General features: G+C 46.0%; 1 protein-coding gene and 1 long non-coding RNA gene across 5 annotated transcripts in view; one reads left to right on the top strand and one right to left on the bottom strand.

Moving 5' to 3' along the window:
• The window catches only part of VAPB (VAMP associated protein B and C), a 56056-nt gene extending 40164 nt beyond the window's left edge, over window positions 1–15892 (bottom strand). Inside the window, exon 1 of one of the 3 annotated variants that reach the window (XM_038572712.1) lies at window positions 15629–15892. In XM_038572712.1, coding sequence (XP_038428640.1) covers window positions 15629–15686 — 58 coding nt within the window. In that variant the 5' untranslated portion in view covers window positions 15687–15892. Of the gene's footprint in view, window positions 1–12968; window positions 13060–14551; window positions 14715–15628 lie in introns of those variants that run through there. The other 2 variants (XM_038572710.1, XM_038572711.1) reach the window with 2 other exon arrangements.
• Window positions 15116–16873, top strand: LOC119865706. Of its 2 annotated transcripts, none has more exons than XR_005378055.1 (2): window positions 15116–15285; window positions 16579–16873. It is a non-coding gene; the product is annotated as an uncharacterized LOC119865706 (long non-coding RNA). The 2 variants fall into 2 exon arrangements; XR_005378056.1 differs by lacking the exon at window positions 15116–15285 and adding an exon at window positions 16087–16333.
• Window positions 16874–18016: the final 1143 nt, after the last annotated feature.

The raw sequence follows: 18016 nt of genomic DNA, 5'->3' as shown, positions 1-18016 counted from the left end.
AAAAGGAACCACCACTCACTAACATGCTTGGGCCAAAAAGCAGTTATCTAAGATTCCTCTCTTCCTTGTCCCACTCCACATTTAACCCAGCAGCCAGCGCTACCTTCAGAGCAGAATGTGAGTACTTCTCACCACATTCTCTCCACTGCCACCACCCTAGTGCTAGCTGGGGTCTCTCTTTTACTCTTGGCCTGGATTCCTGTAGTAGTCTTAAGCTTCCATACATACCATCACCCACACATCTCACACTCTCAGAGCCTACACCCTACCCTACACTGCGGTCTTTTAAAAACAGACTCCTGCTTGGAATCCTCCATGGATTCTCAACTCACAACAAAATCCCTAGTCTCTCCTGTGGTCGGCCTACCAGGAAGGCTCCTCCTCCATCTCTGAATCCATCTCCTCCTGTGTCACTCCATCATTCCTTTGCAGACACAATGATCTTGCTGCTTGCTCCATGAACACACCAAGCTCAGTACCACCTTGGGGCCTTGCCCCTCCCCTGTCACGATGCTCTTCCCCCAAATGTGTGTCTGGCTTGCATACTCATTTGATACAGGTCTCAGTTCAAATATCATCTTAAGGACATGGCCTTCTCCAATTGCCTCTTTATAATACAGAACCCACTGCCAAACCTCTTTAACCTCCCCTTCCACTCCCCATTATCTGGCACCGTGTTATATATATTTCCTGGTTTTTTACTTAGTACCCATCTTCCCTACTGAAAGATAAGCTCACTAAGGCAAAAGTTTTGTCTGTTTTTTTCACCTTGGTCTCTCACGTACCCAGAACAATACTTAGCACATTGTAGGCATTCAATAAGTAACTGGCAAATGAACTGTCTGGTGTGTGCTTAAGCCCTCCAGCTAGAGAGATGGCTTTGCTGCTTCTGCCAGAACCCTAGGAAGACAGTAAGTATGTTTGGAGAAGCATTCCAGGGCCCAGCAGAATTAAGAAATAAGAATCTGGGACTGAGGCTCTAGGATGATATATTGTGGTTAGGAAAAAAGAGAAATTATCAAATCATAGTGACCTTAATTAACATTTAATTGTGCCACGTGTGGGATACCTGGCTGGCTCAGTCAGTAGAGCATGCGACTCTTTATCTTGGGGCCATGAGTTTGAGCCCCACATTGTGGGTAGACACTACACACAAAAAACTGAAAATTGTGCCAGGTCTATTCTAAGCACTTCTACATGTGTTAACTCATTTGATCCTAACATGCCCCATAGGGAAGACAATGAGGCACAGAGAAGTTAAATACTTTATCCAAGGTCATGTGCCTTCTAGGTAGCAGGTCCAGGATTCATATCCAAGCAGCCCGGTCCCAGAATTCACCTCTTAACTGGTGGGTTGTCCACTACCTCTCACTGCACTGAGTACTGGGTTAAAGTTAATATATGTTTTATGTAAACACAGGAGGGTAGGGAGGCTGGGGATTTGAACACTGAGAGAAGTCCTGGAGTCTAAAAAGAGGAAGGAATACACCTCTTGAGCTCTTGAGCTGCAGGAGAGCCTTGGTGAAAGCTGTGTGGTGTGATCAAAGTGGGGCCTTTACAGGGGACACCATAGGGTTATAGGAGAAGAGACACAAGGGAAGGGAATGAAGCTGAGAAATGCTTTTTGACAAGCTTATAGTATAAGTAAAAATAAACTATAAAATCTAATTACCTAAACCCTATGCAAGTGCGGCAATGAGCTCTGCATGAAGAAATGGAAAGAAGAATATTAAAAATAATTCTAGGAAGATAGGTGTGAGGAAAAAAATTGGTTTCTCTTTTCTGACATGGGTTCTGGAAGCATCCATGCCTCTACAGCATTTACAGATGTAGTATAAAGCAGAAATAAGACACGTATTTGCATGTGTCTGAGAGAGAGAACACGTGAGGGTTTCTTACTCTAAACAGCTTATAAATACTGTAGTAATTTAAAATGGAAAATGAAAGCTGCCACTGTTTAAAAAATTTAAAAAGTGTGGCCCAATATTGAAAGGCTTTGATCCTGGTCTAGGAATTTTGAACACTAAACCTGTAAGATCTAGGAAGCCAATGAATGCTTTAAAATACAGAAATGATATGATCAGATTTCAATTTTAGAAAAATAGCTCTGAAAACTGTAGGAAGGCTGAAGGATGGGGGAAGGAGGGAGAATCAGAAAAAGAGTTGGGACATGGGGCAATAATCCTCAAGTGACAGGGTCTATCGTCAGCGTAGGGATAAAAAAGCAGCACAGGGGTGGCAGAGGTGGAAGAGGCGGAGTAAAAGATGAATATGGGTCTTCCAGATAACCTAGCAGGGTGCAAGGGTCATTCCCAAGATATGAAAGACACATTCGACAGGAAAAAGTAGATGAATCCTGAATGCAGTATGGACTGTGTCGAGTCTGAGGTGCTTTCACGACAACTATAGGCAGGGATACCCAGTAGGCATAGCCCAGGGATCAAAATACCTGCTCAGAGATAGAGATTTGGAAATTTTCTGTGTAGAAGTGATAATGGAAGGCACTGTTGAGAAAACAAAAAGAGAATGGTTAAGTGGAGAAGACAGAGAACAGGGCCTGGGAAATGTTAACACCCAGTAAAAGAATGATAAAGAGGTGGACAGTTCACCAGAGAAGTCAAAGATACATGTTGCAGACAGAAACTTGGTGAACTACAAATAGTTTCAATGGAGTGGTAAGGCTTGAGAATTGAAAGAAAGTGAAGATGTAACCAGTAATTGAGATTCATTGTTTCCAGAAATTTAGTTTGGAAGACTGGGCATTCACTTAAGAGGGGGGTGGGGAAGGTCTAGGGGAATGCAATTTCTTTTCAGGAAGGGGAAACTTCACTATGTTTGTAGGCACAGGGCAGGAGTTAAGCAGAAGAGAAATCTGAGACACCAGAATAGGCTAATGGAGCAAGATAACCATATGTGATGGGAACGGAACGGGTAAAGAACACAGAGTGAGAAGCCAGTTCTGGCTCTGAAAGAGGAGGCGAGGATAGGTGAGAAGGGAAGTCTGTAGGAGAGGAAAAAGTGCCCGCACAGGGTAGAAAACCTTACGTATTTCTGAGCAGAAGGCACTGTGTCCACACCAGCTGTACTGGTGGGTCTCACCATTCCTCACCACAGAAAGTCCCCTCCTCTTTTTTCCGATTCTCTCCTTTCTCAGCATTCTTATACCCAGACACCATTAATGCCCTAAGACCCTGCCACGTGCAAGGCACAGTGCAAGGTATCTGGGGATAAAAGACAAAATCCAAAAAAGGTGAAGATCTTCTTGATTAATGAGGAAGGGAATCAAGAAACACACAAGTGTGGGGGTACAGGACCCAGGCACATGTGAGTTGCCAGTGTGACAGGAGCATGACCTCAAGTACTGAAGCTGTGCTGACCCTTGAAGGGAGGGGAGAGGGAGCAGCAGACAGGAGAAGGAACACCCTCATTCTGCGTGGCAGGGAGACAACGTCTGCAAAGCCTAGGACCAGGCAGGAGGAAAGGCTGGAACACAGGTGAAGGAAAGACGATGCAAGAAATCAAGGGCGACAGGCACAAACAATATTCCAGGTCTTGCTAAAAAATTAAAACTTCAGGGGCACCTGGCTGGTTGTCAGTGGAGCACGCAACTCTTGATCTCAGGATTGTAGGTTCGAGCCCCGTGCTGGGTATGGAGATTACTTAAAAATAAAATCTAAAAAAAAAAAAAAAAAAAAAAAAATTTCTTAAGGCTGCCTGGGTGGCTCAATCAGTTGAGTGTCTGACTCTCCGTTTTGGCTCAGGTCATGATCTCAGGGTCCTGGGATGGAGGCCCACATCCGGCTCCACTGGGCTCCATTGGCCTCCAGGCTCTGTGGCTCAGCATGAGGTCTGCTTCTCTTCCTCATCCTCTGTCCCCCTCCCACCCTGGCTTATTCTCGGTCTCTCAAATCAATCTTTAAAAAATTTTAAACTTCATTCTTTTTGACAATGGAGAGATCTTTAATGATTTTAAGTAAGCAAGCGATGACCTCAGATTTACATATTTGAAAGTATCATCAGTATAGAGAAAAGAGGACTCAGACAGGAAGGCCAGTCAAGAGGCTATTACTGTCATCCAGGGGGAAATAAGGCAGCCACAGAGGGGTCAAGGAAGAAGGGGCAGGTTTGAGTCATGGGCTCTGAGTCACTGAACTGGTCAACTGCATGGATGTGGGCATCGCTCACACAGTGATCGCAGCGGGAAGAGGAGATAGGAAGAGAAAAAGCCAAAGGAGTGAGGAGAGCAGTTTGGAGCCTGCTGTATTTGAGGTCACTGCGGCCCTGTGTATGGGTTTGGGTCAGGTCTGGGGTCATTGGTGAGTGCTGCAGAAGAGCCCCCTAACAAGGAAAGGGAAAGATGGAGGGAGCACAGGAGGGCAACTGAGAAAGAAAAGCGAGAAGAGGAATGCCTGGGTGGTTCGGTGGTTGAGTGTCTGCTTTCAGCTCAGGGCGTGATCCCGGGCCAGGGATTGAGTCCCATATCAGGCTCCCTGTGAGGAGCCTGTTTCTGCCTTTGTCTGTGTCTCTGTGCCTCTCTCGAACAAACAAATAAAATCTTTTAGGAGAAGAAAAACCGAGAAGAGGTAGAGAAGGAAACCCTGTAGCCCTCCACACTACTACCAGGACTCCACGAGGAGTGGGCGAAAGGCTCCTGAGGGGCGGGAGAAGCCAACAGGAACAAGGGATGGGGAGGGATGGGAAGGAAGAATGTCAGAGAAGGAACAGCAACAGCGCTACAGGGAGCATGGAAGACAGGGACACTGTGCGGGACCCAGAGGCAGGTAGCGCAGGGTAACAAGGGTCCCAGTCGCAAGCAGCAGGAGTGAGGGATAGTAAAAATAGGTATTAAGACTGCTATCTCCAGAAGCCTGTTAGGACAAGAGGGAGCATGGAGGGACTAGTGAAAGAGAGCAAACATGACTGAGAAAGCAGTTACTCCCTTTTAAAGATGGAAGAGACCACACTCAGAGGCTTGCTGATGGGCTGAGCACTGCACTCAGGGCCTCAGTGCAAGCAGGGGTAAGTACAGGAAAAAGATACAATCTTGCTTTGAAGGAGAAAGGCAACAAAGGCATTCATTTAAAAAGTACTGATAAAATAAAAGAAAAATACCCAAATGAAGGGACCAAATTTTCTTAGGACTTCTCTAGATGACCTCTCATGTTTCTTCCACCTCTGCTGTTCTGAGTGAGATTAGAGGTCAGCTAGACACCCACGGTAACTGTGATCCTTCTGTCCCCAGATCACAGGAGAAGTTTTGAATGAGTACACCTGCAAATTCTCTAAGGAGTGATTCATGGCTTTCCTTCATCCAATTAGTAAAGCAGTGTCTGACTTAAAAAGGTCAAAAAGCACGAATTTAGAATTTTCAGAGCAGTCCATCAGGATACATTTATATGCCAACAAATCAATTCAACCAGCAGAATGAGAATTCAAATAAGCCTCCACAAGGACAAACTTCTGGGTTTTTTTCAGCAAATCTCTTTTTTTTTATTTGTTCTTATGTATGCTTCTATTTCAAATGGTCAAACCAAACACTAAAAAGATGACCATGTCCAGGGCTGTATTCCCTCTTTGGGGTTAGGAGAAGGATAAGAAAAGAATATATTCATTACAAAGTGAAAGAAATCAGTCTGAAAAGGCTAGACCCTGCATGATTCTAACTCTTCGGCATTCTGAAGAAAACAAAACTATGGAGACAGTAAAAAGATCAGTAGTTACCAGCGGCTGGCAAGGAGAGAGGGGTGAACAGGTGGAAAACAGTTTTTAGCACAGTGAAAATATTTTTTATGATATTACGATGGTGGAAACATGTCACTGTACATGTGTCCAAAACCATGGAATGGACGACACCAAGAACGAGCCCTAACTTAAGTTATGGACTGTGGGTGATGATGACAGGTCAACGTAAGTTCATCAGTTGTAACAAATGTGCCATTCCAGTGGGGGATGTTGACCACTGGGGAGGCTGTGCACATAGGAACAAAGGGTATATACAAAATCTCTGTACCTTCCTGTTCATTTTACTATGAATCTAAAACTGCTCCGCAAAAAGGGGGAAGGGGCCCATAAAAAGTACCTGGAAAAAAAGATTTATTCTGTTAGTCACTACTGGACAAAACTAAGGAAACAAAACCTAAAGGAGTTTGCATTCTAGAAGAAAAAATAAAAGCAGTTAGAAAATGAAGCACCCAAGAGTAAGACATAAACAAAATATGCAAATGATATACAATCTGTACAATTTGAGATGCAGAAAACTAGATGAGAGTATTTCCAGAAATACTCAAGAAAGGTCAACAGAATACTGAGCTTTTAAACAGGAAAAGAGGATTTGTTAATTAAATATTCAGACGCCTGCTAGTACAAAGCACTGGTGGGTACTATGGGAAATACAAGCTCCAGTTTCTGCCATCAAGGAGCTTTCCATCTTTCTTCTTCAGCTAAAATAAACTTAAATGTGATGTTATCAAAGCTAGAGCTGGAAGGAACACCAAGAGATGTTCAGTTCAAGCATCCTCATCCCACAAAAGAGTCAATCAAAGCCAGTGATCCCAGCTGAGGGCCTCCAAGTGACAGCAAGGGCAGGAACAAAGCCCCCCTTCATAATACAGGACACACACACTTTGCAGGCTGAGGGACTTCAGTGCAAATTATACCTTTCGCTGTGTCCTGGGCCTACATTCTCTCACTTCTAAATTGGAGATGGTGGGATGCCCAGGTGGTAGAGTCAGTTAAGTGTCCCGCCTCTTGGTTTCTGCTCAGGTCATGATCTGAGGGTCATGGGATCGAGCCCTTTTCTGGGCTCCATGCTCCACGTGGAGTCTGCTTGAAATTCTCTCTCTCTTCTCCTTCTGCTCCTCCCCACTCCCTTTCTCACTTCTCCCCCTTCCCTCTCTAAAATAAATAAGTAAATCTTTAAAAAATAAAAAATAACTGGAGATGGTGATAATAGGACTTCTGAGATAGGTATCTTCCTTTCCTTCTCTTCTCTTTACCGTACTGTATGTACATGCTGAATGGTGCAACTAAAGGCTAAACTTGTCCCCAGTCAAGTGGCAACATCTGGGACCTCAGGCACTGAGAAAATAAAGGACTTCCAGTAGGTAGAAGGCACAGTGACAATATGAGCACATAATTTTCAACACTAATAAATGAATGACACAGTCAGAAGTGATCAAGTTAGAACAAAAGTTCTTAAGGGTCAAAAGAAGTAGTAGAAAGATTTCCTGAAAGTTAGTCACTCTAAGGTTCTAGAACAACTGCACTTTGTGGCAGCAAGGCCACAGAGGCCATTACTAGATTACAATTACAGTTAAGCACCGTTCCTTTCTTTTCTCTTGTTTCTCTTTTTATTTCTTCTCAATTCCCACTGTCCTGTTTCCAGTCCTTTTTTCATCTTCCTAACAACATAATAAAGAAGGAAATGTAGGGCCTTCCTAGTCAGCCACACCTCCACTCATGGTCTAAGGGAAGAAATAGTGCCATCGTGGTGATAAAGGACATAGGCTTTGCACTCACAGACCTTGGTTCCAATCCCAGCTCCACCTCTAATGCAGGTTCATGAACCTGAAGATCCTAACTGTCTACTTCCTAAGCCTGTTGTTAGAATTAATTAAATGGTTTAGAAAAATGCCTACTGGGGCAGCCCGGGTGGCTCAGTGGTTTAGTGCCTGCCTTTGGCCCAGGGTGTGATCCTGGAGTCCTGGGATCAAGTCCCATGTTGGGCTCCCTGCATGGAGCCTGCCTGTGTCTCTGCATCTCTCTCTCTCTCTGTGTCTCTCATGAATAAATAAATAAGATCTTTAAAAAAACAACAACAAAACTTTGCAGGTGGGGCTGCAAAACCTTTAGTCCTGAGTGTTCCTGATGGGCCCCTCCCTTTAGCAGGGTGCAAACAGGTTAAGTTAATATGTAACTAGAGATTTCTGAAATACTGAAAGAGACTAACTCAAGGTGATTAACAAAAAGTGCCCTTTTATTCTGTATGAGGTGTACTTTAGGAAGTCCTCATTCCCCAGTGTTGACCTGCAAGCATACAAATCTGACTGGAGAGGGTTTAGAGATGTGCATGGATATGATCTCAGGTCTCCAGGATCATGCCCTGGGCTAAAGGCAGGCACTAACCTGCTGAGCCACCCAGGCATCCCTCCACCTGCAAAGTTTAAGTTGGCATCTATAAAGGTCATTTATGTTAGATATTCCTAACTTAATAAACACCCTTCGAACCTAATTCCCCCTTCACAAACCTGCAAACCTGTGATATCCCTACCACACACACATTTCATGCTACCATCCAAAGTCTCAATGACAGAACTGCAAATTATTCGAAAGCTAATGTTTTCTAAATATACAGAATCATTTAACACCATCAAAATCTGATATCAAAAGAGAATATCCACAAGGCATACCAAAGAATGTTTCCAAAGCATTCAACATCAATACAAACTTTTTTAAAAGTATAGTACAAAATCCCTCATAAAAAGTTTCACAAAGAAGAGGTACCTGGGCGGCTCAGTTAGTTAAGCATCTGCCTTCACCTCAAGTCATGATTCCTGGGTCCTGGGAACGAGTCCCACATCAGGCTCCCTGGTCGGTGAGGAGTCTGCTCCTCCCTCCCCCTCCTGCCCTTACCCCTGCTTGTGCGCTCTCTCTTGCTCTCAAATAAATAAAATCTTTATAAAAAATTCCACAAAGAATAATTCTTTTTTTTTTATAGTTTTTTTTTTTTAACTTTTATTTATTTATGATAGTCACAGAGAGAGAGAGAGAGGCAGAGACACAGGCAGAGGGAGAAGCAGGCTCCATGCACTGGGAGCCCGACGTGGGATTCGATCCCGGGTCTCCAGGATCGTGCCCCGGGCCAAAGGCAGGCGCCAAACCGCTGCGCCACCCAGGGATCCCTACAAAGAATAATTCTTAATTAACATTCTTAAGCAATTATCCTGACAGATACTAACACTTCCTCAAAGGTTATGATTTCTCTGCATTCCTCCCCCAAAGAATGAACCCCTTTATGAGTTCAGTCTAAAGAGATGACAGTGATATACTGGAAAGAAATGGGTTTGGGTGCTAGACAAACCAGAGTTAAAGCCTTGCACCCCCATTTACCTCTGTAGCCTCATTCAGACCCAGCTGTCTAAAGCACTGAGTAACTGACCTCACAGGATTGTGACGTAGGTTAAACAAGATAAAGAAAAGAAAGCATCTACAACAGTCCCTACACTTTGTGGACTACCTTCTGGAAATTAAACATTTATCTTCTAGAAATGTTTGTTCTTCTCCTAACTTGTCTTTCCAAATGAACATCAGCACACCACCACAGCTGCTACTCTTACCTCCAGAGCCAACCCAGAGGGGAAGCCGGGCGAGTCTACCACATGGCCCCTTACAAAAAGGTCCTCTGCTTTTAGCTCTCTAGGTTCAGCTTTCTATTCTACACCATTCTCTGCGCACCCTCCAGCCTGTAGAAACAATCGAAGCAACTCAGCTATAAAGGTTCCAAGCCGCATCACAAGCAATTCAAATCTAGGTAAATGGTCCAGGGGTCCACCCCACTGCCTTAAAGAATAATCCAAAAAACACAAGCAAGTCTCTATCTCTCCCCCAAAATATTTCTCCCTAACCACCCTTCCCAGATAAGCTAAGGTTGTAGGAGCCTACTGAATGGCCCATGTGTACTAATTCAAACACATTATGAGTTATCGGTAATAACACATACCCACTAGCCACACCTGTGGTGCCCGTGCAGCCATATACACAAACCAAAAGTCTGACTGAAAACATTATCTGACACAATGAAAAGAAATACTAACCTACTAGTCAAAACCTGATGATAGCCCTCTGAAAGGATAAAGGAAAAACTCTAAAAAGGTGTTTCTATAGCTTTACAGTTTTGTGCAATTAATGATAACATGCTATTAAAAGCACTAAAAAATAAAAAAATAAATAAATAAAATAAAATAAAATAAAATAAAATAAAATAAAATAAAAGCACTTCAAGATTGTTTCCCATGGGGCAGCCCAGGTGGCTCAGCAGTTTAGCGCCACCTTCAGCCCAGGGCCTGATCCTGAAGACCCAGGATCGAGTCCCACGTCGGGCTCCCTGCATGTGTCTCTGCCTCTTTCTCTCTCCGTCTCTCTCAGGAATAAATGGAATAAATGAATAAAATCTTAAAAAAAAAAAAAAAAGATTGTTTCCCATGAAACTATGCCATTTTCTCAATGACTTGGTTTTTTTCCATGCAAGGCAGGAAACCCTAAAGCACTTAAGGCATTGTATCTAGACATCAACAGCTTCTGTTAACACATTTAACATCTTGAAAAAGAGATATTCTAGAGATACTTTCTCCACTGATTTTTTTTTTTTTTAATAATCTTAAAATGTCTGTCAAGTTCAGTAACTTTGTTTCCATAAGCAAAGCTCTTTAAACAACTCTTGGTTTTGTAAAGCCAGCAGCCCAGGTCCATCAGGTAAAAACTTCAAAGAAGGCACATCTCCACTGAGCAAGGGCCAAAGCAATCCTAGATGAGCTATGCTGATGACAGGCTGAAAGGAGCCTAAAATGACAGAAAAAGAGGAAGCAAGCCTGGAAAGCATAATGTAACTTTGTTTTAACACAATCCCCACTGCAAAATAACTGTGCAGAAGGCTTTTATTTTATTTTATTAAAGACACACTCTATGGCAACCTTGTCTTGACTAATGGAACTCAGCACTCTTTGTGTTCGTCTTTCTTGTCATCTTGCTGAAAGCTGTGCTCATTTGTTCCAAATCATGGTCATCCTTCAGACGGCAAATTTTTCAAATACAAATGGGGGATGGATGAGGCAATCCTGCAGGTAATTCCTTATGTAAAAATTCAAGTTTCAGGTTTTAAAATTCGATCCTAAAAGTAGTACTTAAGTGATAACCAGAATAGTTTACTCCCTTTACTCTTCCCCTAACTTTCAACTACCAAGTGGTAATACTGCAGGGTCAAAGTTCTCAATATTTTGTCCTTAGAACTGGAAAAAAAGATATTATATAAATTTCATACATAAAGGCCAGTGTTAAAAATGTTTAATAAGAGTTCATCTCTTTGATAAGCATTAATTCAGACTAATTATTTCAATAAAAACACACAGATGTAAGCTACCACACAATCATGAAGAAAATTACTGTATACATCACAACCACACATGTCAAGGAACTGTCATCAATTTCCAGATATAATAAGCACATGGCTACGTCAACCCCCTAAGGAATTAACTGTGAAGAAGAGAAGTGAATAAAAGAAAGCTAATTTCTGATCCACATTTTTCTCCCAAGAACACAAACTCAGAAGTAAATAGTACAACCTAAGAAGATTTAAGTTTGATTAAAGCTAAGTTTAATGCCACTTGCTTTTGATGAGCAAGCTGGTTAATAATTAAATAAATGAAGATAATCTATTCAGGATGGATTTAAACCACTACCATAAAGAATCTTAAGCACACTGCTGACATTTTGTTGTGCTGTAAAACACAGTCTGTTCTATGTGATCATGAAATGTTAAAGAAATCAGTGCTATACTAAAGCTAAAGAATTAATGCTGTACTTAGCATCTGAAAGATAATTACTGCATCGAACGGACTGTATCTACAGGGTTTTATATTTTTTAGCTTCCTAAACAATATTAAATTACACATTAACTTAAGGGGGGTGAACTAATGATTCCAAGCACGCTTTCCTAACTCAAAAGACAGTTTTGCTAACGTATCCTCCATCTGCAGCACTCTGGTTCCTATTTTCTCCCCAAAGTGGTCATCAACCACACCAATCTACTGGTGCCATTCCTACTGACCAATAGCAAGATGTCCTGAAAGTCACTGGGTTCATCTCAGAGTAAAGCAAAGGTCCACAGTGGACTTACACCTTAACTAATCAGCTCATGAAGGCCGTTAACAGACCACTCTCACATGACTGCATCATGGGCGGGACAGGGTGCTAGGATGTGAAGAAGGAATAAGAGTCTTGGACAATGACCAAAAACACACAAGACATACTATTTACCAAAGATGGAATCTGACAGAAGAAGATAGAGAGGAGAAAGAAAAGAACGGACACAAAATGCCCCGAAAGTGACTCCCTCAGAAAGCTGTCTTTGAGCTGGGCAACAAGAGGGCCCTCATGGTCAGGAGATGCAAAGGAAAGGAAGTTAGGCCTCAGAAGACATGAGATCAACAGAAAGAGCAACAACCCTTTGTTAAGAGTTTCCAAAAACTCAGAAAGGTACCTCCACCCCCCAAAAAGCTTGTACTATTTCACCAGGACAAATGTCACAGTGTCATGCTTCTTTCAGGAGGCCAACAGTTCTTCTTTTGATACTTAACACAGTGCTGCCTGGCACTGTCAAGAAGTCTGAACAAAGTCACATAAGTCTGCATTCTCTTTTCCTCAAAAACATCCTTAACCTCAACAGAATCACACAAAATGCCCAAAATGAAAAAGAATCCAACATATATAATCCCTTATCATCTTAGGCTGCATTTAAAAGATGCTTCTTTTTCTCCTTTAAAAGAAAATTAACTTTTTTCCTTTGGATAAGGTTGTATTATTTTAGGCATTTTAATTATTTCCTTCTTATTAAGTCAGCCTACAGGTTTGGTTCATCTAAGTGAACCACCTAAAGTTAGTCACCACTCTGCATAACTTGGAACAGATCAGTTAAATGTGGCAGTTCTCACCCTGAAATGAATGAACTCTACGCAGCAAGCCAGAGTACTGAGTCTCTAATTTGTTTTAGTGCTCAGTTTAAAACAAATAAACCAATCTCATAAAGTGGTTTACACACGCCTGCAGATGCCTCTTCTGAAGTTGCGAGCCAACAGCCTTCAACAATCTGATACCATGACTTCTCTTGGACCACTTCCCTAGCAAAAATATCCAGTGACTTTGACCATTATTACTTTGGGCAACCCAGGGCCAAAGGTCACTGTTCTCTGCCTTACCTTTCAGGTAAAGAAGTTGAAATGATGAAATCAGTTGTCTAAATACAACCAGCCATCTCTGTATAATATTGTGCATTTATAAAGCTGAACAGCCACAGTATCACCACTAAGCAACAACAGAACTTTCTCTAAGAAGCAAGGTAGGGCAGCCCAGGTGGCTCAGTGGTTTAGCACCGCCTTCGGTCCAGGGCCGTGATCCTGGTGATCCTGGAGTCCTGGGATCGAGTCCCACGTCCCACGTCGAGCTCCCTGCATGGAGCCTGCTTCTCCCTCTGCCTGTGTCTCTGCCTCTCTGTTCCCCCAATAATAAATAAAATCTTTAAAAGAAAAAAAGAAGCAAGTAGATGTGAGTTCCATCCCCATGGACTGACAAATGACCTAACTTTGAGGGGTGAACTTGCCAGCCAAAGATCAAACATCTTTACGTAAAAAAACCAAAACTTTTTCTCAAAAATCAGAACCTCTTTCAAAAACCTAACAGATGAGTGTATGTACTGGGAGACAGGTAGGGGGATGGGAATCAATCAAGGAAGAACTAGCTAAGGAGAAGCGACACAATTTGAACTTGGATACTGGTTGTGTCCAGGCACAGGAGACCTTGGACGTTACTCCTGTCTAACTAGTCTCATCCCCTACCTTGCCTTGCTACCCCAACAAATGTTCTTTGCTGCTGCCAAAGGGGTCCAGTCATCTCAGGCTTTTTGCCTCTACACATGGGATTTCCTCTGCCTGACGCGCTCCCGCCCCCCCCCCCCCCCCCCATTCTTTCAGTCTCTTCCATTTGACCTTTAAACTCAGCTCAAATGACACCTTTTCCAGGATCTGACCTCCTTACTGCTCTTGGAGTACTCTGATTACCTTCCATCATTGCACCTGTCCTGGATGGGTCTGTCATCTGCCTCCTTCCCTAGACTTAAGGCCTGGGGTGGGGGGATTGAGGGCGAAAGTGATTCTTCTTCCCTGGTACCTGACATGTGCAGCAGCCACTCAGTAAATGTGAACTGAACGAATGAATGTGCCAATACTCAGGAGTAGCAGAATCCTGCTTCTAGAGTAGAGAACTTCAGACGATTCGAGCGGAAACTATTGCGCTCCCTGTTCCCGAGTCTGGCTGCTCTAGAAGAAGGCCATGAGAACGTCACCCAGGACAAAGTACTGCCACCAGAATCACAACCAATGTTAGGTTTGTGGGGTTTATATTTTCGTTTTAACTGGAAAATCTTTTGGTTCATTATACCATTTGGAGTCATTTCAGATTGTTATTCTGGGAGGCAAAGTGACAGCCACAGCTCTAGAGTATTTCCCAGGGGTCAGACGGCAGAACAGTTAAGAGCGTGAGCTCTGAAGTCTGAGTTCAAACGTGCCATGTGCCAACCGGGTAACTCTGGGTAAGCTCCCCTGTCCTACCTCCTGCCAGTGCATATAGATGAGGGTGCCTCTGGCCAGCATCCGTTCCACAGATGCCTACCGAGCACCTGCTGCCGGCCAAGCGCTGGCGGCCCCTGGTGACCTGGCCACCCGACCTGAAGCATAGGCTCATCAGGTCACCTGCTGTTATTTTGTATGTCCTTCACGGAACTTACCACAATCTGAAGTACTCTTCTTTTGCTGATTTGTCTCCCCTCCCGCCCCCACCACGAGGAGGTAAGCTCGAAGCTGGGGAGGGGAACGGGAGGGTCGCTTGTTCATTCCTTGCCTCTCTGATGCCAACCAGACACCTAGCAGACGGTGACTCAACACGTTGTAAAAGGAAAGACTAGGCAGCGCGGGTGGCTCAGTGGCTTAGCGCTGCCTTCAGACCCGGGATCGGGTCCCGCGTCGGGCTCCCCGCATGGAGCCTGCTTCTCCCTCGGCCTGTGTCTCTCATGAGTCAATAAACAAAATCTTAATTAAAAAAAAAAAAAAAAAAAAAAAAGGAGACTGGGCAAGTCTGACGTGGTGCCCACGGCCCGTGACGCCTGTACTTCGTCGTCGGGGGAAAAAGCAGGGCAGATAAACCCCAAGAAGTGCGAAGCGGCACTTCCCAGAGGGCCCAGCTGCTGGGGGGCCGGGGAGCTCCGCGCCCTGCGGGGACCCCGCCGCCGCCCCCGCCCCCCGCGCAGACGGGGCCGTGGGCGCCGGGACGCCAGCTGCAGGCCCCGGGCCGCGTCCCACCACCTGCGCGGGGCGCTTCGTCCCCCTGCCGGTGTGTGCCCGGCGCCCGGCAGGGAGCGGCGCGTCCTGCCCTCATGGAGCTTCCCGTCCAGCCGGGAGCGCAGCACACAAGTGCGTAAAACCTCCCCCGAGGTGGCGGCGGCGCGGCGGGCGCCAAGCGGAGGTGAGGCAGGGCAGACGGCGGGTGCCCGCCGCGGGGGGCCCGGAGGCGGCGGCCCCGGGGGCGGGAGGGCGGCGCGCGCTCGGCAGGGACGGGGACCGCGCCCCGCGCCTCCGGGGCCGGGCGGCTCGGGGGGAGGCGGGCGGGCGGGGCGGGGGCCGGGGCCGCCGGGGGGGCGCGGGGCGCGGGGCGCGGGGCGGGCGCGCCGTCGGGCGGGGCGGGGCGGGGACCGCGGGCCGGGCGGGCACTCACGTCACCACCGCGCCGCCGGTGCCTGCGAGCGCGGGCGGGGGCGCGGGGCGGCCGGGCCGGGCCCGCGGCCGAACATGGCGGGCGTCCCGCTTACCTCGGAATTTGAGCTCGTGCTGCGGCTCGAGGCTCAGGACCTGCTCCACCTTCGCCATGTTCCTCAGCGGCGGGGCAGCTCTGCCGGGGGGACCCCCTGAGAGGTCACCTGGGGCGGGAGGCGTTAATGCTGCGCCCCCTTTAAATTCGGAAAGGGGGGGCCGGCCGGGACGCGGGCGGGGGTCGTCTGCGGGGCGCGCGCGGGGGGGGGCGGCCTACGCGGTGCAGGCGCAGGGGCGGAGGGCGAGGGCGAGGCCGCGGTGCCCGGCGAACGCACGGCACGCACGCACGCACGCAGCGACGCACGCACGCACGCACGCAGGCGGGCCGGCCGGCTGGCCCTGCGCGCGCTCGGGCGGCGGGAAGCTGCGCGCGCGGAGCCCCTCCCGGCGCTGTGCGCAGGCGCGGCGCGGGCCGCGGGGCGGGGCTACCGGGCGGCAGGGGGCGGGGCTTCGTGCAGGGCTGGAGGCGGAGCCAAGGATGCTCAGGAGTGCGGACCCGCACCGCGAAGCTGATTTATTCAGGGCCCCCGGGGGCCCGCCGCTGTGCAAAGTGCTTTAATAATAGCAAAGAGAAGAAACTTCCACCGTAGCCTTGCTTCTGTAGTGCCAGGCACTGGTGGAGACGGAATAATAAGGAAAGTCCTATATTCCTAGCATAAGCATGTTTGTAAGTGAGTGGCGTGTGCTAGGCACCGTGACCTCTGGTAAGCAATGGATGCGCAGTAAACTACCAGTTATTGCTCGCTGCTTTCATGCTGCTCCGCTGAACGCCTTCAATAACCCCGCCGTGGGACGTATTGAAAGCAGCGCTCCATTACATAGCTACTCCGTGGCCAGCACGGGGCTGCAGCCTTTACTAACACCTGCAACCAACATCGACAAATCCAATGATCAGAGGAATTGACCTGGTTTCTTTTTCTTTCTTTCTTTCTTTCTTTTTTAATGATAGTCACACAGAGAGAGAGAGAGAAAGAGGTAGAGACACAAGCAGGCTCCATGCACCGGGAGCCCGACGTGGGATTCGATCCCTGGTCTCCAGGATCGCGCCCTGGGCCAAAGGCAGGCGCCAAACCGCTGCGCCACCCAGGGATCCCTTGACCTGGTTTCTACCCTCTAACTGGAACCCGCTGGAGAGCCAGCCTCTGGAAAAATAACCACACAAATAACTTATTAAAAAGCTGCTGGGAATAAACTAAAATAAACTGCTGGGAACGCAGGCAGATGTGCTTGGCCTCCAAAGTGAACACTATGTCATTATTGCCACTTAAATATTATGTCATCGTGTAATGTTTCCTACATAAAGTATGGGCTCCCAAGGAGTGCCTGGGTGGCTCGGTCTGTTAAGCATCCAGCTCTGGATTTCAGCTCAGGTCGTGATCTCAGGTCGTAATGTCAGTCAGGGTGCTGAGATCTAGCTCGGCTCAGGGGAGTCTGCTTAAGGCTCTCTCTGCCCCTCTCAATGCCCTCCCCCTCCCCTGTGCCTGCACGAGTGCTGTCTCTCTCTCTCTCTCTAAGTGAATAAATCTCTTAAAAAATGTATGTATTCTTGGGGATCCCTGGGTGGCTCAGCGGTTCAATGCCTGCCTTTGGCCCAGAGCGTGATTCTGGAGTCCCAGGATTCAGTACCACATCGGGCTCCCGGCATGGAGGCCTGCTTCTCCCTCTGCCTATGTCTCTCTCTCTCTCTCTACATCTATCATGAATAAATAAAATCTTTAAAAAAATATATATATATATATGTATTCTTAATAGTCTTCTATACCTATATATAGAGAGAAAATAAACAGTGAATAATTAATGTTGGCTCTACTGTGGTGGGCATCTGGGTACTCTTTTTTTTTTTTTTAATCTGGGTACTCTTTATACTATTCTTCCCACTTTTGTGTATACTTGAAATTTTTTCATAGTAAAAAGTTTTTTTAAAGATAATCTTTGTCTTTTAACTAGAGCGTTTGGTCCATTTATACTTATTATATTTACTAATATGTCTGGATTTATTTCTACCATCTTCTTTTGTGCTTTCTATTTGCTATGCCTGTTTTGTTTTTTTTTTTTCTTTTCACTCTCCTTTCTTTAGGGCTGATTTTTTTTCTCTCATTTTCTTCTCCTCTTCTTCTACACTGTCTCTGTTTTCATGATCACCCCAAAAACTATGGCATGGGTACTTATGGAAGTCCAATTTTTAAAATGTCTTTACTGTGATTCCTTAAAATACAAGGACTTTGGGACACTTGAACTCTAACCACCCATCCCCCCAAATTATATCCCTTAATTGTGGTGTGTTTCAGGTTTAATCTTTTCCTTTTCATGCCATGAGTTGTCACACCTTGTTTTATACTGTTGGTGTTAATTTAGGCTCAACCACATAGTTACCAATTTCTTTGCCC

The sequence above is a fragment of the Canis lupus genome, chromosome 24 (assembly GCF_011100685.1).
Source record: "Canis lupus familiaris isolate Mischka breed German Shepherd chromosome 24, alternate assembly UU_Cfam_GSD_1.0, whole genome shotgun sequence".
Classification (NCBI taxonomy): Eukaryota; Metazoa; Chordata; class Mammalia; order Carnivora; family Canidae; genus Canis; species Canis lupus.
This window is presented reverse-complemented; position numbering and strand designations above follow the sequence as displayed.